The sequence below is a fragment of the Carcharhinus amblyrhynchos genome, chromosome 26 (assembly GCF_965287045.1).
Source record: "Carcharhinus amblyrhynchos chromosome 26, sCarAmb.v2.hapA, whole genome shotgun sequence".
Classification (NCBI taxonomy): Eukaryota; Metazoa; Chordata; class Chondrichthyes; order Carcharhiniformes; family Carcharhinidae; genus Carcharhinus; species Carcharhinus amblyrhynchos.
In genome coordinates, this window is record NC_137349.1 from 35925892 (window position 1) to 35949304 (window position 23413).

At 41.4% G+C, this 23413-nt stretch overlaps 1 protein-coding gene across 1 annotated transcript in view; it reads right to left on the reverse strand.

Moving 5' to 3' along the window:
* Positions 1–355, reverse strand: part of uhrf1 (ubiquitin-like with PHD and ring finger domains 1) — a 42893-nt gene extending 42538 nt beyond the window's left edge. Inside the window, exon 1 of the mRNA XM_080212891.1 lies at positions 31–355. Within this exon, the coding sequence (XP_080069017.1) occupies positions 31–183 (153 nt within the window). The 5' untranslated portion in view covers positions 184–355. The remainder of the gene's footprint in view (positions 1–30) is intronic.
* Between the last annotated feature and the right edge of the window lie 23058 nt (positions 356–23413).

The following is a 23413-nucleotide window of genomic DNA, read 5'->3' on the forward strand; positions in this document are numbered from 1 at the left end:
CACCATTCCCACCCCTCCATCATCAAATACCTGTTTCCCCCGATAGAACAGCCGCTGCCGGTCCGCCTCCACCCCGAAAGCCTCCCGGATCTTTTCCCTCAGCTCCTGCACTGGAGTCAGTTTGGAGAGTCCATCAATGTGCCGGGTCTCCTTGCCATCCATGGTCCGCACCTGGATCCACATCTTCAGTCACTCCACTCCACTTGGGCTAGAAGGTGAATAAATGATAAATCAGAGAGGAGACTTTGATGTGTCTCCTTAGGTCTCTCCTTCTCACTGAAGTGGGGTGGTGGGGGGAGAAACTTTCCCGCGAATTCCGTTTTTTTAAACTAACGGATGGCCTCCGCGCGCGCGGTGGCCGATTCAAATCCGCGCTCTCCCGCCTTACGCGAGCCGCCCCTCCCGCCCAGCGCAGCGCGCGCACTCTCGCCTTGCTGCCATTGGACAGGCGGACCCGGAGCGTGGGCACAAAGCCACGCCCCACGCCGCACGCTCCAACTACGTCGACACGTTCAGGCCAAGACCTCACCGCGTTAGACGGAAGTGAACGTTGGCCCCGCCCAGTGAGGGCAGCTTGCTGAGGGGAGAGCCTCAGCGGCGCCCGAGGTTCGACAGCAATCTAAGAAATAGACACATTGGTGTATAATTTTTGTGAGGTAAAAATTACTGACCGCCGCCCCCTCAGGCGAAATTAGAACATGATTAATGAAGGAGGAAACGTTTACGAATTAGTCCCTCAGGTGACTAATCAAAGGAAAGTGAGTGTTCGCTCGCCGAAAGTTACGGGCGCATTCATTTGGCGCCAAAATTCCAGGTTGTTTTGCAGGCTTGGCGGGAAATGGCTGTTCGAAGTGAGTCAGAGACTGAGCACTCGTCTAACTCAAACCACATTCATCCCATTGCAGTGGGTGTCATTCAAATAAAACTAAGCACAATACAAACATGGTCAGTCTCAAACTCTGGCTTATACCCAACAGCTAGTTCTGCTGCTAGCTCACGACAGATTGTCATTTACAATCGTGCGAATCTTTGTAACAGATGTGTGCATTATTTGAAGTGATCTCGCTGTTACTACAATGAAGAGAAAACGCATTTTTTTGGGTACAAAATTATCTCCTGGTGAGGGAGGTTGCAGACGATATCCTGAACAATAATTAACCCAGCCATATAGTCAGTGCCTTCAGAGAAGAAAAGGAGGAAAGAGAACTTTGACTGGGTGAAATCACATTTTGAAATATATAGGAATAGGTTAACACCTCACAAAATAGACAAAGGAAATGCATGCAAAAATGATACAGCTACTTGGGTGAGGTAGGTGAAATCTAGACCTGAGCCTGAAATGTGATACAGAGCCAGGATGAGGCTGGAATATGCCACAGTGTTTAACAGATATACCGTGAGGATCATTTGCCAATTTATCAATACAGTAGTCAGACTGAACTTCAAAAGTAATTAATTGTGCAGCACTTTGAGACGTTTCTATGAAAAAGAGTAAGATCCATGATTTTTAACAGTACATCGCCTCACTTTGATGACAGCACGCTTAGGAACAAAGTCATACCCCAACATTGAGCGCAAGTAATTATTTACTGCAATGAGCTTCTTCCCAATTTTATAAATTAAGTAGTTTTGAAATGAAATTGATTTTAAAAAATGAGTTTTTTTAACATTCAAAATTCATTAGGCCCATCAAATAAAACATCATTTGGTGCTAATAGGGTTGTTTGTTTAATTTAGTAACTTTATTGAAGCAAATGGATCAAAGATGTAAGACTTGCATCAATGAAATGATTAGACAACTAACCTAAAAGGAATGTAATAAAACTTAGGAAATTAAAATAAATAGAATATGGTTCTAAAATTATTAATAAAGTAAAAAAGGTACAATTTATGACAGCAAGTGTATTTAGTTTATTCACTAAATTTGTCAGAATTATGATTTATTTGCATTAGATTGCCTTATGTTACTCATTTAGAATATTATAATACATATTTATATTACTTGCTTATCACTGTACTTAAATTATAAATGGCAGAGCTTATCTCATCAGGAAGGTTGAATAAAAGTAGAACGTATTGACCTTGGAAGGATGCATACCATGAAATAATACAGAGAGTAGCAGAAGAGGGGCTGTAGGCAGGAGCAATGCTGGAAAAAGATCAGCAAAGAGGTCTCAAGCATAATTCACCAGAAAAAAGTGAGAGAGACGGATTGACACAATAGGAGGCTGTCAACTACGCCTCACTTGCACTCTTGTCCTGGTGTCAAAAGATTGTGGATTCAATCAAGTCACGCAAAGGGAGCAGTATACTGTTGAAGGTGCCACCTTCCAAATGAGATGTTAAGCCAGGCCTTGTTAGATAGGCATAAAAGATCCTGTAGCACTCTTTCAGAGTGGCAAAAGGGAATTTTCCTGCTGTCAAAGTCAATATTTATCACTCAACCGACATCATTAAAAATTTCCTGGTCATCATCTCACTGCGGCAAACATTGGCTCTCATAATTTTCTGCATCGCAACAGAACCTACACTCCAACTAAATACGATATTTAATTGGCGGAAATGCCTTTTTTGATGATGTTGAGCTTCAGTTGGTTGAATGATTGGGATGCAGACACAATGATTGCTTACAGGATGGGATTTTTCAGCCACACTCGTCCTAAAACCAAAAAATCCCACCCACTATCAACGGACCTTTGCATGATTCCCTCTCCACCCTGCCAGTCCACTGCAATTCCTGTGGCAAACTGTGAGCGAAAATTCCCTGGGGAGGGGAAAAATAATGTGGAGTTGCCAGCATTGGACTGGGATAAGCACAGACTTTAAGACCTGATTACCTGTAAAGACTGGCATTCCAGCCATTATCTTGTAAATTGAGTTTATGTCTATATATGTCCTGTTTGTGAACACAACTCGCACTCAGCTGCTGAAGGGGGCAGTGCTCCAAAAGCTTGTGGCTTGTGCTACCAAATAAACGTGTTGGACTTTAACCTGGTGTTGTGAGACTTCTTACTGAAGGGAAAAATGTCTGGTTTTAAGCTCCAGAAAGCTTTTCAGTGACTCCCTTGTGTATTAGGCTGTAACAGGCCACAGAGTTCATCAGTCTGTCAGTGTTGTAAGTGATTAACAGACACATGTGCAAGGTGCTCGTGATGGTGCTTGCAAAACCATATTTCAGTATGAGACAGCGCAGAAAATAGTGGAAGGAAAATGTTACTCTGTTTTAAGCATATCTTGGGCATGATACGCAAGAAACTGATGACTGGCCAATCAAACTGCTTGTACCTGTGAAAATACATTCTAACCTATGTGACACTTAGTTGTCCTAATAATTGGGTTGTTTTGTAAAATATTTCTGCTGTACAGTTAACCAGTACATGCTGCACTGGCAGTAAGTTTGCTTAATGTTTTGGCACAGCTGTGGCATGGGTTTACAAATATGATCCCCTCACAGACTGAATTTGGAGTCTCAGTACTGCTGTGGGTAGGTATCACAGTGCAGAAGGAGGTCATTTGGCCCATTGAGGCAGCAACAACAACAAGCACACCCAGGCCCTAACCCCATAACCCCACGTATTTACCCTGCTAATCATTCAACACTATGGGTCAATTTAGCATGGCCCATCAACCCAGCCCACACATCTTTGGACATCATATACCTTTGGGCATTATTATCAGATAGAGTTAGGACCTTTGACACAGAGAGAATAATCTAGAAGTTAATTTTACTTCTAATTCAGCATTTTGTAATGGCTAGTTCAAAGTGGCGCTTGTGAGCGCTGCAGTGCTGATCAGCTGTCTCAAATGAAGTTGAGATATACCACAGAGAGAGACCAAGGAGTAAAAAATAACTTAGCAATGAGTGTGAAGGCTTGTAAAAAATCTGGAAGTTTGGAGCCTTTTTCTGTGCCTCTGTTTTATAAACATTGCCAATGACTAATGAGTGGATTGGATTTCCTTTTGGATTTCAGACTTCCCATTACTATTTTACAGTCATCTTTTTATTTTTGCCTTTTATATCTCCTTTAGAAACAAAACTTTATTGTTAAAAAGGACAGATCTATCTGAGTCATAGCACAAAGCTAACATGACTTATTCACAACCAGTGCTTTGACTCAGTCAATTCAGAAGGTATGGCAGATTTTCTCACTTTTACAAATTTGTTCTTCATAAAGATATCCAGTCTCTCCTTCCAAGTGACTCATAGCCAATATGATTACAGTCCTTTTCTGTAAATGGCCACTGATCTGTGCCAGTAAACAATGTAATAGATATCAGATTGTGTGATAATATTGTTTAGGAACTTTGTTTCACACAGGATTAGAACGGAATACTAAGTGCAGAGAAACAAGAGACTTTCTGTATTGGAAGAACATTTAATTTACCCACAGAGAAACTAATCATGTTTCCAAACAGGATCATTTAGCGTGCCCTTTTTTCCCTTTAACTGTTTCAAGTCAGTAAACCATTTATGGCTTTCTTTGTTCCATCTGCATGTTAACTGTTTCCCAACCAATGTGAACATAAATGTAGTTGTTGCTATTTAATCATCCATGGACACAAGGTCACTTCTATATGTATGGTGATGACACCCATGACCTCTTCAATTACCTCTCTGCTGTCAGAATGCTTGCCAAACATTCAGCTTTGAATGATTGTTACATTCCTGCAGTTCAGCACTGAAAAGACCAAAGCCATTTGTCTTCTCCTCCCTCCCATCAGAAACTGCTGTGTTGTCACTGATTCCATCCCTGAATCAGGCATATTGACTATGAGTTAAACTTTAGACTCCAAATTCTTCCTACAGTAAGACTGTTCATGTTTGTCTGCAATCTTAACTAAGCTTTTCCACAGCTGAAACTTTTATATGTGGCATTGTCTCTTCCAGACTCAACTAATTAATTTCACCATCCATGAATTTCACATTTACCAAAACCTTGTTGCATTTTCTAAGCATCTATGTGCTCACTACCTTGACTCTAAATAACTATAAAATGGAAACACAGCATTAGCCCTAATTCAACTATTTTCTCCAATTCCCCACAATCTCTCCATTCTTCTAACTCCAGCCTCTTGTGCATTTTCCCATTCATCTACCATTGGTGACAGTCTTCAGTTGTCTGGGTCCTTCTCTCTGGACTTCTTTAAAATCCTTTTATTTGACAACTCCTTTTAAAAAAGCACAAAATTTAATTATCCATCCATCTCTCCTTGATGCAGCATCTGTTTTCCTGGGGATTTTTTTTAACTTTAAAAACAATATATAAGTGGAAGTTGTTGTTAAGTGTGCTACAATTTCCATATAAACTAATTTTTAAAAGATCAATCTGAAAGGATGACACAGCATGATTTCACACTTTAAGAGGTTTACTGTAAAAAAAGATGAAAAGCACAATTGTCTAAACACTATATTTCTAAGCAACTTATACTTTAAATATTTTTAGCACAACTAATAACCACATTTCATAGGTATGCATAACACTGTCCTTTAAACAAATATACAATTGTCCCAAAATTAGTTAAAAGTGGTTCTTAGCTTCTGTTATTTTCCTTTCTCAGCTTGATTTCTAACCCAGAACAGTGCTTCACAGTAACAGTTTTGCTAAATTAATCTTTCAGCTTCATTTTAACTCTTTACGAATTTGATCTGTTCAAGCTTCCAACTACGTTGCTCACAATGAACCATAGAGACCTTTGGCCTCTTGTTGCTCTGTCTCTCCAGCAGCCAAGTAGACATCCTCACTAATATTCTTTGATAATTTAGGAAAACTGGTAACTTGACATCACAGTGACTCCCTCTGTACCCTTCCAATCTCAAGTACCATCAACACCTCGACATAAATCACATAAGCCTTGTATCCAGGTAGAAATTTTCACGAGCTATTCTTGAGAACCCAACTCTGTTGTAGCTTGGACGTAAGTGGATAGTTTAAAGCATAACTGTTTACAACCTAACATTCTCAACAATTGTTTGGGACATTGGAGACTCCAATCTACACATTATTAGCATACAGGCAGCTGCCATTGCCTCAAAGTGTAAATACCTTGCACCTTCCCAATAAGAAAAATCTCAGCCCCCTTTAATCTCTAACAATCAAACTACCCAGACTTGCTGTCACATACAATCTTTATCAGGTGCTATAATAAATCTAAAGATTAGGGATATAGGAAACATACAGAGATTAAAGTAGATATTTCCAATTGACGAAAAAGCCACTCCATTAGTACCATCATTTCTGTGCTCCTTGAATTTTTTGCTGCTCCCATTTTGCTACCTTCCTCTCCTGACGCTGCTGACACATCCTGAGGTCTAGCTGCATGGGTGCTAGTCATTGTATTAGCAGGTACTGCAAATAGGTATGAAAATCCCATGGTCAATATATGGCTTTGAAATTTTAAAACTGACTATATCTGACTGAACATTAGAAGCAAAGGATACTACAAATGGCTCCTAATGTATAGCAAAGTGTGTTCTCAAATGTGGTACAATTAACTCTGCGGGTATATAGAAATCCCCATGCAGGAGATTTGGTCTAATGGTGGATTTAAGGTCTACTACAAATATTCAATATTCAATCATTGTCCTCATTTTTATTTTCAATTAATTAATATTTCATTGTGTATATAAAAAAAAGTTCGAATGAGAATGCTTCCTGGCGGATGTTTGCTGTGCCTCATATATGCCAAAAGGCAGGAAAGTGCAGTATGAGCTGGGACAGGCTGGCAGATTAATCCTTAGAGACAGGTCTCTGTTATTTGATCACCAATACTCCCTCGGTCCATTCTTTATTTCCTAGCATGGGTTGGAGATCTTCCTGGTGAGCCTTTTGGATCTTCTCCTTAAGACATTTACAGAATATTTATTTAATAACCTCACTATTTCCTTATTATAATTTCTGTTTTAGTCTTGAAGAGTCCCATTGTTTTATTTTACTGCTACTATTCCTTTTTATGTATTTGTAGAAACTCTTACAACCTGTTTTTATATTTCGCACTGATTTGCTCTCATTTTATTTTCTCCCACCTTACCAAATTTTTGTTCATTCTTTTATGGTTTCTAAAACTCACCCAATCTTCAGCCTTGTTACTTTTCTTAGCAATATTATAAGCCTTTTCTTTTAAAACAATGTTTTCCTTAACCTGTTTAGTTAGCCATGAAATTGTTTTTTTTAGTAAAATGTATATCAATTGAACATTATAGAATATTTCTTTATGAATGTTTGCCATTATCTGTCATCATCCCTTTTAATCTAATTTCCCAATCAATTTTAGCCAACTTGCCCCTCATACCAATGTAATTGGTCTTATTTAAGTACTTAGTTACATCAGTATCAAGCTCCATTTGAAATTCTGCAATACTAAGATCACTGTTCCCAGGGAATTCTTTACAATAAGATTACTAATTAACCCTATATCAATACATAAGACATAATCTAAAATAGCCTTTTCCGTGGTTGGTTCATGTTACTCTAGAAAACTATTTTGAATGCATTCCATGAACTCACCTTACAAAACTACTTTGCCAACTTTCTTCACTCTATATGGAGATTAAAGTCTGTGATTATTGCATTATCTTTGTTACAAGCCTCTTATTCTTTGATCAATACTCTGTTCAGTGTATAGCTATGGTTATGGGTCTATAAACTGCTTACACAAATATTTCCTGTCTTTTGTTCTTTCTTATCTTCATTCATACTGAATCTATTTCCTGATCTTCTCAGACAAGATCCTTCCCCACTATTATCCTTATTGAATCCATTATTGTAATTGCTACCATAAGAACACAAGAAATAGGAGCAGGAGTAGGCCATCTAGCCCCTCGAGTCTGCCCCACCATTCAATAAGATCATGGCTGATCTGTCGTGGCTCAGTTCCACTTTCCCACCCTCTCCCCATAACCCTTAATCCCCTTGCCTATCAAAAACCTATCAACCCGCGTCTTAAATATATTTAGCGAGGCAGCCTCCACCACTTCAACAGGCAGAGAATTCCAGAGATTCACCACCCTTTGAGTGAAGAAGTTCCTTCTCAACTCCGTTCTAAACCGCCCCCCCTTTATCTTGAGGCTATGCCCTCTAGTCCTACTGTCCTTTCTGAGCGGGAAGAGCCTCTCCACCTCTATCCTATCCATCCCATTCATCATCTTATATGTCTCAAAAATCTACCAAAAATCTCAAAAATATGTACCAAAAATCTAAAAGAAACAACTTTTTCACCAATGACCAAAAAACTACCATTTCTGCCTCATGCTAGAAGCAGGAAGGCTGTTTCCACAGAAGGGTGAAAATAGAACTAGGGGGCATAGCCTCAAAATAAGAGGGAGCAGATTTAGGACTGAGTTGAGGAGGAACTTCTTCACCCAAGGGGTTGTGAATGTGTGGAATTCCCTGTCCAGTGAAGCAGTTGAGACTACCTCATTAAATGTTTTTAAGACAAGAATAGATACATTTTTAAACATAAAGGAATTAGGGGTTATTGTGAACAGGTGGGTGAGTGGAGCTGAGTCCACAAAAAGATTAGCCATGATCTTATTGAATGGTGGAGCAAGCTCAAGGAGCCAATTGGCCTACTCCTGCTCCCAATTCTTATGTTACTTTATTACTAAACCAGAGACTTACTACGTTCTCTGTTTTTCCAACAGAAATATCATGTAAGGACGAGGTTCATCATTTGCAAATAGCTGAAGTTCTTCCTTGTAGAGACAGAAAAAGATATTTGAAAATCCCGACAAAAAAAAATCACAGGTGGGCATGTAAGATATGTAGCTTTACTTTCACTTGTTTGAACAGGAAATTACACTGAAAAGTGATAAGAAGGGTTTAAAACAGCTTAAGCTTATACAGTGCCTATCCATTTCTAATTACTCGAATTGAATGAAGTCAATTTAATTACCGTCCATTGATGGTCACTGGATGGGAAGTGTACCCCCACTGATCATACAAAACAGAAAAGTGCAAGTTAAAAAACAAAATAAGTTTAATTAGAAATAGAATTTATCTTCCAAAAGGATTTTTAAATTACTGTCAAAAAAACTTGGCAGCAGTCCCTCAAATCAAGGATGACTTTTACTCAGGATTGTGAGTTTCTGCCATGTCTTAATGTGACAGAGTAAGGCAATTCTTCACTCACAGATCTTTGGGCATAAGGCTGAGGAATCCCGAGTGAAAGATTTGCTTCCTTTTCCGTCCTTCTCTGCCACTGTCTGCTTTATCATTACAACATTGGGACTCAAAGCATGACACATTTAATGGACAGGTTGTCACCATTCTGAACAATTGATAGCAAGCCCCTGCCAGACATTAAGATCAATGCCACTCTGTTTCTGCATCTTTGAAGTGTTTTCTTTGTCTCCCCTGGAACATTGGCCATTTGAGAGTTGAGAGAAAACAGGTGGGGAAGATGGATTTTAGCTATCCAGTCACAGTGTCCAATCAGTCAATCAAAGTTGAATTTGCTGGAGTTTTGCCAGAATGCTTCTGGACTTGCTTTCAAGTAGGACACTAGCATTTGTTCAAATGGTACTCCTGTTGAATCCAGAGAATACAGCAGAGGCATTGCCAATAGAACTGTGCATCACATTCCTAAAAAAAAACTTTGTGCAGTATATTAAAGCATTTTTAAAGTTTCACAGTTCATAGGGTGTGGGTATCACTGACTAGGTCAGCATTTATTGCTCATCCCTAATTGCCTTGAGAAGGTGGTTTTGTGCTGCTTTCTTGAAATGCTGCAGTCCATGTGGTGTAGGTATATCTATAATGCTGTTAGGGAGGGAGTTCCAGCATTTTGACCCAGTGACAATAAAGGAACAACAATATATTTCCAAGTCAGGATGGTCTGTGGCTTGGAGGTGAGCTTCCAGATGCCACTGTGTGCAGTGGTGAAAGAAGTGAATGTTTCAGGTGGTAGATTGAATGCCAATCAATTGGGCTGCTTTGTCCTGAATGGTGTGAGTTTCTTGAGTGTTCTTGGAGCTGCAGTCATCCAGGCAAGTGAAGAATATTCAAATACACTCCTCACTTGTATGTTATAGATAGTGGAAAGAATTTGGGCAGTCAGGTTGTGAATTTTTGCAAAATTCCCAGCCTCTGTCCTTTTGCAGAATTCCCAGCATCTGTCCAGCTTCTTAGTCACATTATGTGGTTAATCCAGTTCCTAGTCAACGTTGACCCCCCGCCCCCCACCCCCAGATGTTGATGGTGGGACAATTCAGTGATGCAATATCATTGAATGTCAAGCGGAGATCATTAGATTCTCTTTTATTGGAAACAGTCATTTACTGGCATTTGCGTCATGTGACTGTTATTTGCCACTTACCAGCCCAAGCCTGAATGTCGTCCAAATTTTGATACATGTGGACTTCAGTATCATGAATGGTACTGGACATTATGCATCCATCAGTCAAAAATCCCTACTTCTGGCTTATGATGGAAGGAGGTCAGAAGCATCTGAAGCATCATGGGCCCCATGACACAACCCTGAGGAATTCCTTCAGCGATGTCCCAGAACTAAGACCTCTAACAAGCACAATCATCTTTGTTTGTGTTAGATGTTAGTGACAAGAGAGAGGCAAAACTAAACTTTATTCTCTCAATGTCCACAAACGGGGTAATTTTTGTTTTAAAAATAGGCTTTGGGGTTATTCTAAAAACCCTTTGTTTGTGTAATCAATTTTTGAAGTGACTCACAGCAAGTTCCCTTTTGAAATGGACCTCAACATTCCCAGGTGTGAGATTCTGTGAACAACATATCAGGGCATGTCTCCCACGCAATCATACAATACCTTTAGTGGTCACCTTTTAATTCCATACACCAGGTGACTACCGGCGGTCATCTTTTCATTCAGCAAAGTTCATTTTTAAATAAACAAGAAAGAATAATATTTTATTTACATAGTTTATGATTTCCTTCAATGTCTTAGGGACATGTTGTAGATATGACTCCAACCAGTGGAAAAGTTTCCCCCGATCCTCATTGATTTCAGTTTTGCCCGGGCTCTTTGATTCTACACTCAGTCAAACACTGCCTTAATGTCAAGAGCAGTTATTCTCACCTTACATCTCGAGTTTAGTTCCTTGTCCATATTTGGACTAATGCTGTAACAAGGTCGAGGGTTGTGTGGCTCTGAAGGGAGCCAAACTGAGCATCAGTGAGCTAGTTATAGCACTGTTAACGACCCTTCCATCTCTTTGCTGATGATCAAGAATAGACTGATGGAGCAGTAATTGACTGGATTGGATTTGTTCTGCTTTTTTTGTGGACAGGAAATAGTTGCCACATTGTCAGGTAGAACCCAGTATTGTAGTTGTACTGGAACAGCTTGGCTAGGGATGCAGCTAGTTCTGGAGCACAAGTTTTCAGTACTATTGCAGGAATGTTGTAAGGGCCTATAGTCTTTGCATTATCTGGTGCCTTCAGCTGTTTCTTGATAACACATGGAGCGATTCGAATTGGCTGAAGCTGGGTATCTGTGAATCTGGGGACCTGCGGAGGAGGCTGAAATGGAAGGTCCACTTGGAACTTTTGGCAGAAGATTGTTAAAATGCTTTGTCTTTTGCAGTATTGGGCTGGGATTCCCACCATCATTAAGGATAGGGATATTTGCGGATCCTTCTCCTCCTATTGTTGAGTTATTCGCCAACATTCGCGACTGGATGTGGCAGGACTGCAGATCTTAAATCTAATCTGTTGGTTGTTGATGATTTAGCTGAGTCTATTGCATGCTGCCTCGCCTGTTTGGCCTGCAAGTACTGTGATGTAACTTCAGCAGATTTTCACTTCATCTTTAGGTATGCCAGGTGCTGCTTCTAGCACGCTCTCCTACATTCCTCATTGAACCCACATTGACCCTCATCTTGATAATGGTAGAGGCGAGGAAGAATATGCGGACTATGATGTATACATTGTGGTTGAATACAACTCCATTGATAGCCTACTGTGCCTTATGGATGCCCAGTTTTTATTTCCTAGATCTGTTTTGAATCTATCTCATCTAGCACAAAGTGCCACACAACAAGATGGAGGATAACCTCACTGTGAAGATAGGACTTCTTCTCCATAGGACTGAGTGTCATGGACAGATGCATCAATGACAGGCAGATTTGTGATATTTTTCCCTCTTGTTGGTTCCCCATCTGTTTCAGACTGAGTCTAGCAGTTTTATTACTTGGCTAATTCGACCAGTTGTGGTGCTACTGAACTATCTTGGTACTATATGTTGAAGGCCCCACCCGAAGTATAGTCTATGCCCATGCCACCTTTAGTACTTCTTCCAATTGGTATTCAACATGGAGGAGCTGAGGAGGAGTGGGCAGGGACTCATGTGTTGTCAGCAGGACGTGTTCCTGCCAATGTTTGGCCTGATTCCATAAGGCTTCATGGGGTCTGGAGTCAATGTTGAGGACTCCCAGGACAACCCTCTCCCAATTTATATCACTGTACCACCACCTCTGACAGGCTTGCCCTGAAAGTGGGACAGAGCATACCCAGAGATGGTGATGGTAATGTCTTGGACATTGTCTCTACTTTATGATTTGGTGAATATAACCATGCCAGGCTGTTGTTTGAAGGACTTTGCAGGACAGTTGTCACTTCCAGCTAGTACCTAGGTCGATGTTGAGTGTTTCCTTCAGTTTAATTGCTTTTTGAGTGGGTTTGTAGTAGGTTTTTATGCCAATCAATGATAGTTTCATAGTCGCAATCACTGATGTTGTAGTAAAATCAAAATTAAAGGTACAAGATGGTTGTCTGGTACAAAATGGACTTTGGGAAAAGACATTAAGATGTACCAACTTAGGCACAGACATTGCACAACAAAGAGTAAAAACCTGTCAGTGTCTAAATTACTGAAGGAAATAGATCAGACCTTGAGGCACCTTAGCTTGAGATAAAGCAGAGCCAAAACAATAAGTTTCGGTAATAAGATCAGTCATTGAGGTGGAGCATAAGTGCATAAATGTATCTACTCTATGTATAATGATGTGCTAACTGCCGACGTCCATACTTGTCTACTCTATGTATAACAATGTGCTAACTGTTGATGTTCGTACTTGTCTACTCTATGTATAATGATGTGCTAATGGCTAATGTTCGTATTTGTGCATTATTTGATATTGTATAAAAGATGCTCAACTGCCATTGTAAAGTTGAGAAGGTGACTGCGTTCACTGCGGAGAGCCCAACACTTCTCCCAAAGCTTTGTCCAATAAAACAGCGTTCTGACTCCAAATGGTGATTTTCCCACAACACTGATATTAATTTTCAATTCCAAATTTTGTTAATTTAATTTAAATTCCGCCATCTGCCTTTAGGATTTAAATGTGTTCCCAGAGCATTGGCCTGGGCCTCTGGATTGCAAATCCAGTGTCATTAGCACCATGCCCCCCAAATTATTTCTTTTAACAACTGGGTTAAAACATAGCACACAGGAATATTATAAGCAAAATGCTGACATGTTTGTAATAAATACCAGAAAAAAACTACAACCATAACATTGCTTAGCATTTCAGCCTTGTATTAAATCATTTTACCATTTATTCCCATTTTATGGGAGTCCTGAATAAATATCTTAAAAGAGAACTCCCACAAATAAGTATTTTTTTCCTTACTTGACAAATTATTTTCTTTTTAAGAACATTAATCTTTTTCATCTGTTTCTTATTGCCACGGTTAAAATATTCCCTGGTCACTTATTTGGGCCAGCTGCACTACCAGAAATGATAGCTAAATCCTGTAACTATTGCCATTATGAAGCCTAACAAGCCACTTCTGTTCTTAGCAATGACTGAGGTATGTTAAATAACACACAGTGAAGCTTTCCCCTAAAACATATGGATTCTCATCTGTATCTAATGTTTCAAGGAAAGCATAAATCTGGTCAGCTCAATCCTCATCCTGTATGTTTCTATCCGAACTTAAATTTATTGTACTTGAGTACAATTGATCGTTATGGGCAATTAATAGCCTATTGGTATTATAGTTAGATTGTTAATCCAGACATTGCTCATGTTCTGGGGACCTGCGTTCAAATCCTGCCATGGCAGATGGTGGAATTTGAATTCAATAATATATATCTGGAATTAAGAATCTACTGATGACCATGAAACCATTGTCGATTGTCGGAAAAACCCATCTGGTTCACTAATGTCCTTTAAGGAAGGAAATCTGCCATCCTTCCCTGCCCCGGCCTACATGTGACTCCAGAGCCACAGCAATGTAGTTGACTCTCAACTGCCTTAGGCAGCTAGGGATGGACAATAAATGATGGGCAGTCAGCGACACCCATGTCCCACGAATGGATAAAAAGAATTGCAAGTTTAGTATGCAGCATCCTGTCAACAATATGTTTACATTTTTAACATTATATTCTTCTTACCAAATGTGTCTTTCCAAGATTCTTACCCTGCACTAAAATAATGAGATGTGAAGCCAGGCCTTATGCAACTTTGAAAACTGATCATTGTACTCCAAAAGTTGTTTTTTTTTCCGCCCTTGCTGAGTAATTCTGGCATCTGAGGGGCCTATTAGGGCAGCATGGTAGCACAGTGGTTAGCGCTGCTGCTTCACAACTCCATGGGTCTAGGTTTGATTCCCGTCTTGGGTCACTGTCTGTGTGGAGTTTGCACATTCTCCTCGTCTCTGCGTGGGTTTCCTCCGGGTGCTCCGGTTTCCTACCACAGTCCAAAGATGTGCAGGATAGGTTGATTGGCCATGCTAAAAATTGCCGTTAGTGTCCTGAGATGTGTATGTTAGAGGGATTAGTGGGTAAATATGTAGGGGTGTAGGGTCTGGGTGTGATTGTGGTCAGTGCAGTTGATGGGCCGAATGGCTTCTTTCTGTACTGTAGGGTTTCTATGATTTTTCTAGCGCTTTACTGGAAAAGCCGTCCTTCATATTAGGGCTAGTCAATGAATGCTAGGCTACTCAACGGCAGAGACATCACAGCTGAACCTGATCCTGTGTCATCGCCTTACTCAAGGACCATTCTTTATATGTAAGGCTTGAAAAGGCATCTTTCACCTGTCAAAAACGAGATGAAGTCAAAATCAAGCAGCTCTATTTGCCATTCCTGTCCCACAACCATTTTAATTCCGCTGTTTTCACAAGTGGCTGAGACGCCCACCTGACTCAGTCACGCATCACATGCATAATGCAGTTTAATTGCATTTTAAAGCCTGCCAGGAAAGAAGCTTAAATTCCAGTTAATTTATGAGGAACAACAGTGCCAACCAGCATTCATGGGAATAACTGATACCCAAGGAATTGATCTTTCAGCCTACAAGATCTTGACACACCCCATTACCTATTGCCAGGCTTCCTACCTTTATCTTCTCACAGCCTCTTTATGTTTGTCAGTATTGAAACCTGACAAATAATGTCTGCATCCTCCTGCAGTGTTTCTCATGGAAAGATATATGTAGAACATAGAACAGCACAGTAAAGACCCTTCGGCCCTTGATGTTGTGCCGAGCTATCCCAAGATCAAGCCATCCCATTCCCTATCATTCTGGTGTGCTCCATGCCTATCCAATAACTGCTTGAAAGTTCCTAAAGTGTCCGACTCCACTATCACAGCAGGCAGTGCATTCCACACCCCAACCACTCTGGGTAAAGAACCTACCTTGGACATCCCTCCTATATCTCCCACTATGAACCTTATAGGTATACCCCCGGTAACAGCTACATCCACCCAAGGAAATAGTCTCTGAACATCCACTCTATCTATCCCCCTTATCATCTTATAAACCTCTATTAAGTCGCCTCTCATCCTCCTCCACTCCAAAGAGAAAAGCCCCAGCTCCCTCAACCTTTCCTCATAAGACCTACCCTCCAAACCAGGCAGCATCCTGATAAATCTCCTCTGCACTCTCTCCAATGCTTCCACATCCTTCTTATAGTGAGGCGACCAGAACTGCACACAATATTCCAAATGTCACCAAGATCCGGTATATTTGCAGCACAACCCAACGACTCTTAAACTCAACTGTTAATAAATGCTAACACACTATAAGCCTTCTTCACGGCTCTATGCACTTGCATGGCAACCTTCAGAGATCTGCAGATAGGAATTCCAAGATCTCTCTGCTCTTCCACATTCCTCAGAACACTGCCGTTGACCCTGCAATTCCAGTTTGTCCTACCAAAATGAATCACCTCGCACTGATCAGGGTTAAACTCCATCTGCCATTTTTCTGCCCAGCTTTGCATCCTATCAATGTCTTTTTGCAGCCTACAACAGCCCTCCTCCTCATCCACTACTTCACCAATCTTGGCATCATCAGCAAATTTACTAACCCACGCTTCAGCCCCCTCTTTCAAGTCATTGATAAAAATCACAAATAGCAGAGGACCCAGCATTGATCCAACAGTTACACTGTTGGTAACTGGTCTCCAGTCTGAAAATTTTCCCTCCACCACCACCCTCTGTCTTTTATGAGATAGCCAGTTACTTATCTAATGGGCCAAATTTCCTTCTGTTCCACATCTTTTTTCATGAGCCTACCATGGGGAACCTTATCAAACACCTCACTAAAATCCATGTATATGACATCAACTGCTCTACCTTCATCTACACACTTAGAACTGAAACTGATATTACACTAATATTCCAGCTAGAATTGGTGGATAACAGACAGAATAGGAATCCTGGCCAATGTTCTCCTTTTTGGTCCAGCAGTGTGCATGTCAATGATAGCACCCAACTGTTGTCCCAGCTACAGTGGGGTAACAACAGTGGTTAGGGTCATTACACTTAAATGCTGCCCTTTCTGGTGGCTCATTCAATTTGATTGTCATTTCTGAATTATTATATGGACAAAAAAGTCATCTGACGACCATGAACAGTGGTTGTAATTTAGTCATTTACCTATGGCATATGGTGAAGTGCAGAAAGTCCAATTGTTCAGTCCTGGATTTCATCCCCCTGTGATTGCCCCACCACCACTCCAGCTGCAGCCTATCAAAATGTACCATTTCGCATTACTTTGCATCAAATGCCATCTGCCAAGATATGGAGCTGAGGAAGTATAGGGCAGAATGCTGAACGTGTACTGTTGATCTTTTAAAAGCTCAAAATTAATAGTTTAAAATTAAAACGTTGTTCGTTTTTCAATAATGCTCTCTCAATATGCAAAAGTAATTGAAACTTCTTTCCCATAGTGGAATGAGTAAGGAACTGACCAGGTGGTGAGTCATAGATGCAAATGATTCACTTTGTCTCAAACTAAGATCACAGTTGTAAAACCAAAAAATGCTCAAAATATTCAGCAGGTTAGGCAGAATCTGTGGAGAGAGAAATAAAGTTAATGTTCCATCACCTTTCATCAGAACATCAAGAGCGATCAACCTGACACATTGGACAGAATCTTACTGGGACGGCAAAAGTCCCTCTGCCAGGGCTGAAAATGAGAGGCCCAAGGAGGCACAAAGCCAGAGGCAACCAATTAAGTGCTCACCATCCAATTAAGATGGGGGCATGCATCCTAGCGCTGCCAACTCAGTCAAAGAGCAAGCAATTCAGCAGCCTCGGGAGCAGTCTTTGTGCTTTTTTGCCTCACGATTGGCTATTATGTCGTGGGGGTTTCTCCATGGGCCATGCACTGCCCAGAAAGGAGGCAATGACCTCCCCAAAGCCCCCAGACATACCACTGGGACACTATTAAGTTTTACTGGGAAATCTTCTCACATGGGAGTAGGCCTCCAAAGCAAAGTAAAAGTGACTCCTAATTAGACAGTGCAGTCTACCAGCCATTTTGTGAAAACTTACCATCTCATAGCCCATCCCCAAGAGGTCCAGAAAATTCTGTTTCTCTCCACAGATGCTGCCTGACATTTTCAGTTTCTATTTTGATTTCCAGCATCTGCAGAATTTTTACGAAAGAATGTACCAAGATAACAGGGGTTATTTATTAAAGCTGTCTTTTCTCACTAAGATTTAGAATGAAATAGGACAGGCAGTTTGCTCAGGGGTAAGTGGCAAATTCCTGTGCTCAAATACTAATTAAGTAAAACAAAATACTGCAGATGCAAAGATAAAATAAAAACAGAAAATGATGGAAGCACTTAACAGGTCAGGCAGCAACTTTCAAGAGGGAAACAGAGTTAGCATTTTATTTTCGTGACCTTTTGTCAGGCTGGAAGAAGTTTTAATAGTAAATACAAAAGGCTAGGAGACAGGATAGGGCAGTGGTGTGCAGTGATGAAGGGAATGAACAAAAGGGAAGGTCTTTCAGGGTGGAGGACAGGAGTGATTAAATTACAGGAGGGATGTCAATGTGAGGCAAAAGGAGCAATAAAGAAACTAATGGGACAATGAAGAATCAGAAAATGGACCCATAGGAGATGTAAACCGTAGCATCAGAACCATTACCAGCATCTGCTGCCTAAGAAAATCAGAGCAGTGATTAAGATCTGAAGTTGTTGAACTCCAACTTGAGGCTGGAATGAATTAAATTACACTTAATTGGATAGCTGGAAATGTTGATGTATGTTTTGAATTGCTTTTACAAGAACAGACTCTATTGATGATTAAGGAGCTCCAATGGACCACTTTGATCGTTCGGATTAAAATGGTCAACATTTAATTTGTTTGACCACTGAGAAAAGACATTGAGCGCTGAAGGGAAAGGTGCCTTTTAAACCAGAATCATTACAGTGCAGAAGGAGGCTATTTGGCCCAATGTGTCTGCACCGGCTCTTCGATTGAGGAGAGTTCTGATTCCCCACCGTCTCCCTCTTACCCCGCACATTACTTCTTTTCAGATAACAATCTAATAATTCTCTTTTGAATGCTTCAATTGAATTTGCTTCCACCGCACTCTTAGGCAGTGCATTCCAGAACCTAACCACCCGCTGTGTGAAGAAGTTTTTCCTCATATCAATTTTACTTTTTTTACTAATTGGCTTAAATTTGTACCCTCTCGTTCTCAATCTTTCCATGAGTAGGAATAGTTTTTCCCTATCAGCCATGTCCAGACCCGTCATCAGTTTGAGTGCCTCTATCAGATCACCTCTCTGCCTTCTTTTCTCCAAGAAAGATAGTCCCAACTTTTGAGATTTTGGAGATTTGGATAGTTATATGTCACTAGCATTGATGGCTATTTTAAATGCTTGCTTTATTAAAAATTTGATTTGATTTATTATTGTCATATGTTTTAGTATACAGTGAAAAGTATTGTTTCTTGTACATCATATTGGCAAAGCATACTGTTCATAGGAAAGGAAAGGAGAGAGGAGTTTTACAATCATAGTTAGGGTGTAGAGAAAAATCAATTTAATGCCAGGTAGGTCCATTCAAAAGTCTGATGGCAGCAGGAAAGAAACTGTCTTTGAGTCGGCTGGCACATGACCTCAGACCTTTATATCTTTTTCCCAATGGAAGAAGGTGGAAGAGAGTGGGTACAATTTTACCATTGCGTAGCACCCGTTTTCAAGCGTGAAAACTTGATAAAGTCAGGCATGAGGTGAGTAGCGTGATCCGCGGCCACCTCTGTGCTGGTTCCCCCTTTACCAAGGTCCGAAAATGGCCGCGATCAGCACCGTGCCTGAAATGGGTGCGACGGCCATTTAAGTGCATGTAAATACATTTAAATTGACCTAATGGGCCGCAAGCCCGACTTTACAGGCACTTCCCCCTTTACCACCGCGTTTGCCCATCCAAAATCAGTGCAAGACAGACATGCTCAATAAAAGTCTGATTTGGGCATCCCATTAACGAGTGGCACTCCATTAGCCTGTGATCAATGGGGGAGAAGGGGGGTTCACTGCCACTCTGCCTGAGATCATTCGGGGGGGGTGGAGGTGGGGCTTGAAGCTGATGATTAACTCCTTCGTTTCTGTGACCCTGGGGGAGAGATTAGTGTCGTTGCACCAGTTCACCAGATTCTCTATCTTTTTCAACAACTGGTCAGCTTGCTGATTCACACCTAAAGCAGACTTATTATTACGTTGTTTGATATTCCTGGACTTTCCAAAAATGCCTCAGATAATCAGACAGTAATGTCATTTGTCTTTAGTGAAACCTTAGCCTCCTCTGATGACTTTGTCTGGACTCAGACAGTCAAGGCAAACCCAAACACTTTGTTCTGCAGCTGTTCTGTCCCTCTGACCTTGCTCAGCATCTCTGAGACAATCGGAAATGCTATCATTTTAATCCTACCAGGTTATTACCGAGGAGCAGGTCAGCAGGCCATGGGCAAGCTGCAGACAACTCACACGATTGTCAGACCCGACACAAGGATGTACTCCAGGTGATATCAGGAGATGAGCACGCCCCGTCTTTCAATACCCTGTACCAACACCTTGACACTCCCTGTCTTTTCTCAGCAGTAAAGTTTGACTGGCCCCTGTGTCCCTCAGTTTCACTCTAGGCTTAGTCACCTTGCTCTGGGGAAATGTTGCCATTCTTCTGGACAGTAATGACATCAAGAGAAATGGGGATAGGAATCTAAATGGGGAGGGCTAGATGATCAGTCATGATCTGTTTGAATGGTGGAACAGGCTCAACAGGCTGAATGATCTACTCCTACTCCTGTGTTTCTATGTTCCCTGTCAAATCCTGTAAAAATAAGAATGTTCAAAATCATAAAGGGTGTTTATTTGAGCAAATGAAGAGAAACTGTTTCCAGTGGCAGAAGGGTCAAAGGACACAGATTAAAATGCCATAATTGGCAATACAGAAAGATGAGCAGGTGCACAGTTGACCCGACAGCGCATGGAATCACACGAGAAGACATCGGTCACACATCAAAGCAGCCCGCTTGATTGACACCACATCCAAAAACATCCACTCCCTCCACCACTGACACTCAGTAGCAGCAGTATGTACTTTCTACAAAATGCACTGCAGAAGTTCACCAAAGATCGTGAGACAGCACCTTCCAAACACATGACCACTTCCATCTAGAAGGACAAGGGCAGCAATTACATGGGAACACCACCACCTGCAAGTTCCCCTCCAAGTCAGTCACCATCCTGACTTGGAAATATATCGCCATTCCTTTAAAGTCACTGGGTCAAAGTCCTGGCATTCCCTCCCTAATAGCATGGTGAGTCAACCTACAGCATGTGGACTGCAACATTTCAAGAAGGGATGCCACCACCACTTCTCAAGGGCAACTAGGGATGGGCAATAAAATGCTGGACCAGCCAGTAACGCCCATGTCTCACGAATGAATTTTTTAAATCATCCTGCACTCGTGCGATATTTCAGTCAGTAGGCACTAAGGAGTCTAAAGTGTGCCCAATGACAATTAAGCGGGCAATTAGTCCATTAAGGAGTCAAATAAAATTGATTTTACATGACTCGTCCATTTTTACAGCTAGCAGATGGTTCAATCGTCTAAGCGGCCTTTATGTTTTCGCTTCAATCTCAATCCAGGATGGGATGAAATGTTTAGGATGTAAATTAATTTTTAAAAAATCTGGGGACTGCATATTGCAGTCAGGTGCTGGACTGTGCTGCAGAGATGCAGTTGGCTGCATCAGTTTTATCACTTTTAGTTTGAAGAGGCCTGCAGCTACCCCCCCTGCCGGAGACAGGTCTGCAGCAGCTGTCCACCTTGAGGGAACTCAATAGAGGTACCAGTCTGCACCTTCCTTTTTATCAAAGGCCATCTTCCTTCCACCCTCCTGGCAGCACTGAGCTGTTCTCAGCATGCACTTCACACTGGCAGCCGGCATGAAAGCGCATTCCGGGGTCAGTTGCAGCTGGAAGTGTGTTCCATGCCCATTTCCGGGCCCACCCAGTACGCGCGTCTAACTGGTGCAAAGTTCAGGCCTGGAGGCAACATATACCCTGAGCTGTTACGACCTGGAATGCACTGCTTGAAAGCGTAATGGAAGCTGATCATAAAAATAACTTTCAAAATGGAATTGGATAATTTGCAACACAATAAGACAAAGCCAAGAGAGTGGGACTAATTAGATAGCTCTTCCACAGAATGGTCCAAAGGGCCATCTTTTGTGGTACATCATTCTATAATTTTATGACTTCCAAAAAGCCTTGGTGGTAATTGGAGTAGGTAGCTCATTCCTATTTGTTTAATTAATCAAGCCTGATTTTATTGCCCAGCGTATGGAGAGCTGAGCATTACATGTACTGAATCAGTTTGCAAGGTAGGCAAAGCACAAATGGCATCGCATGGTGCTGGCTGCTTGAGTAAATCAGTTTGTGTGATTTGACTGTGAGTGGCTCCAGGATTGAATGGAGTTATTAAAACAGAAAATTCTGGAAATAATTAGTAGGTCTGGCTCCATAATGGAGGGAGAAACAGGGTTACGGTTTCATATTCATAACCATTCATCAGAATGAATGGAGTAATGTTTGACATTCCTAGGTGTCGTGGAATATTTCCTGTTGGATAGTGTGAACATGTGAATATAGAGTTAGAAACAGGTTTAGCCCTGTCAGCCATGGTTCCGTTGAATGCACTTTCACCTCTAAGTCAGAACGTTGTGTGCTCAGGTCCCACTCTAGGAGCTGGTTTTACTGCAGGCTTTGGGTCCAAAACAATGGGACCAAATGGGGGTCCTGAGGCCACTCTATGAAAGCCCTCAGAGATCAGTGCAACCATGCTAATCTACTCTACAGGATGTGCCTCTGTACCAGCACACCCTTGAGATGCCTCCAGCCTTCAAACTAACCTAACATCATAAGGCCCTTTTCCAGATGTTTTGTAGAGTGCCCTCAGTTGGCCCCAGAAAATGTTTCCCTGAAAATAGGCCCGAGTAGTAACATGGTGGCAAACTAGCAAGCTAGGCAACAGCAAAAAATTGCCACCACGCTCCCCATTCCAATCCCGTCTCTATCTCCATGGCACAATCCAACTTTAGTACAAAAGACACTCCAGCACAGTAATGGTTGAATCCTGCTCTGTTGCAAAACCATTTGGACGAGACATTAAACGGGACCCCGTCTGCCTTCTCAGGTGGACTTAAAGGATCCCATGTCATTTATTTGAAGAAGATCAAGGGAGATATCCACAGTGTCCTGACCAATGTTTACCCCTCTGTCAACATCACAAAAACAGATTCATTGTTCGTCCATCGTCATCGATGAGGACCTCGACACCGTTAGTCATTTTGAGGCTGGTTGCGGTATGTCCGAAGATGACTGATCAGGCCAATTCGGGGACGGAATGCCCTGGCACATATTGGACAGGCTTGTGTAGACACTGTAGTTGTTGCACTGGTGGCTTTGGATTTGCGCAGCTTGTGTTTAAGTTGTGCTTCAGCAATACGCCTTGCTTCGTAAGCTTGACAGCCTTTGTGGATGAGGCAACACCAGCCAGGGCAGTTTTGTGCCAGTATTTCCCAGGTGGTTGTGTCTATGTCAAGTGATTTCAGGGAGGCCTTGAGTTTGTCTTTGAAATGTTTCTTCTGTTCTCCATGCAGCGCCTTCCAGCAGAGAGTTCTCCAA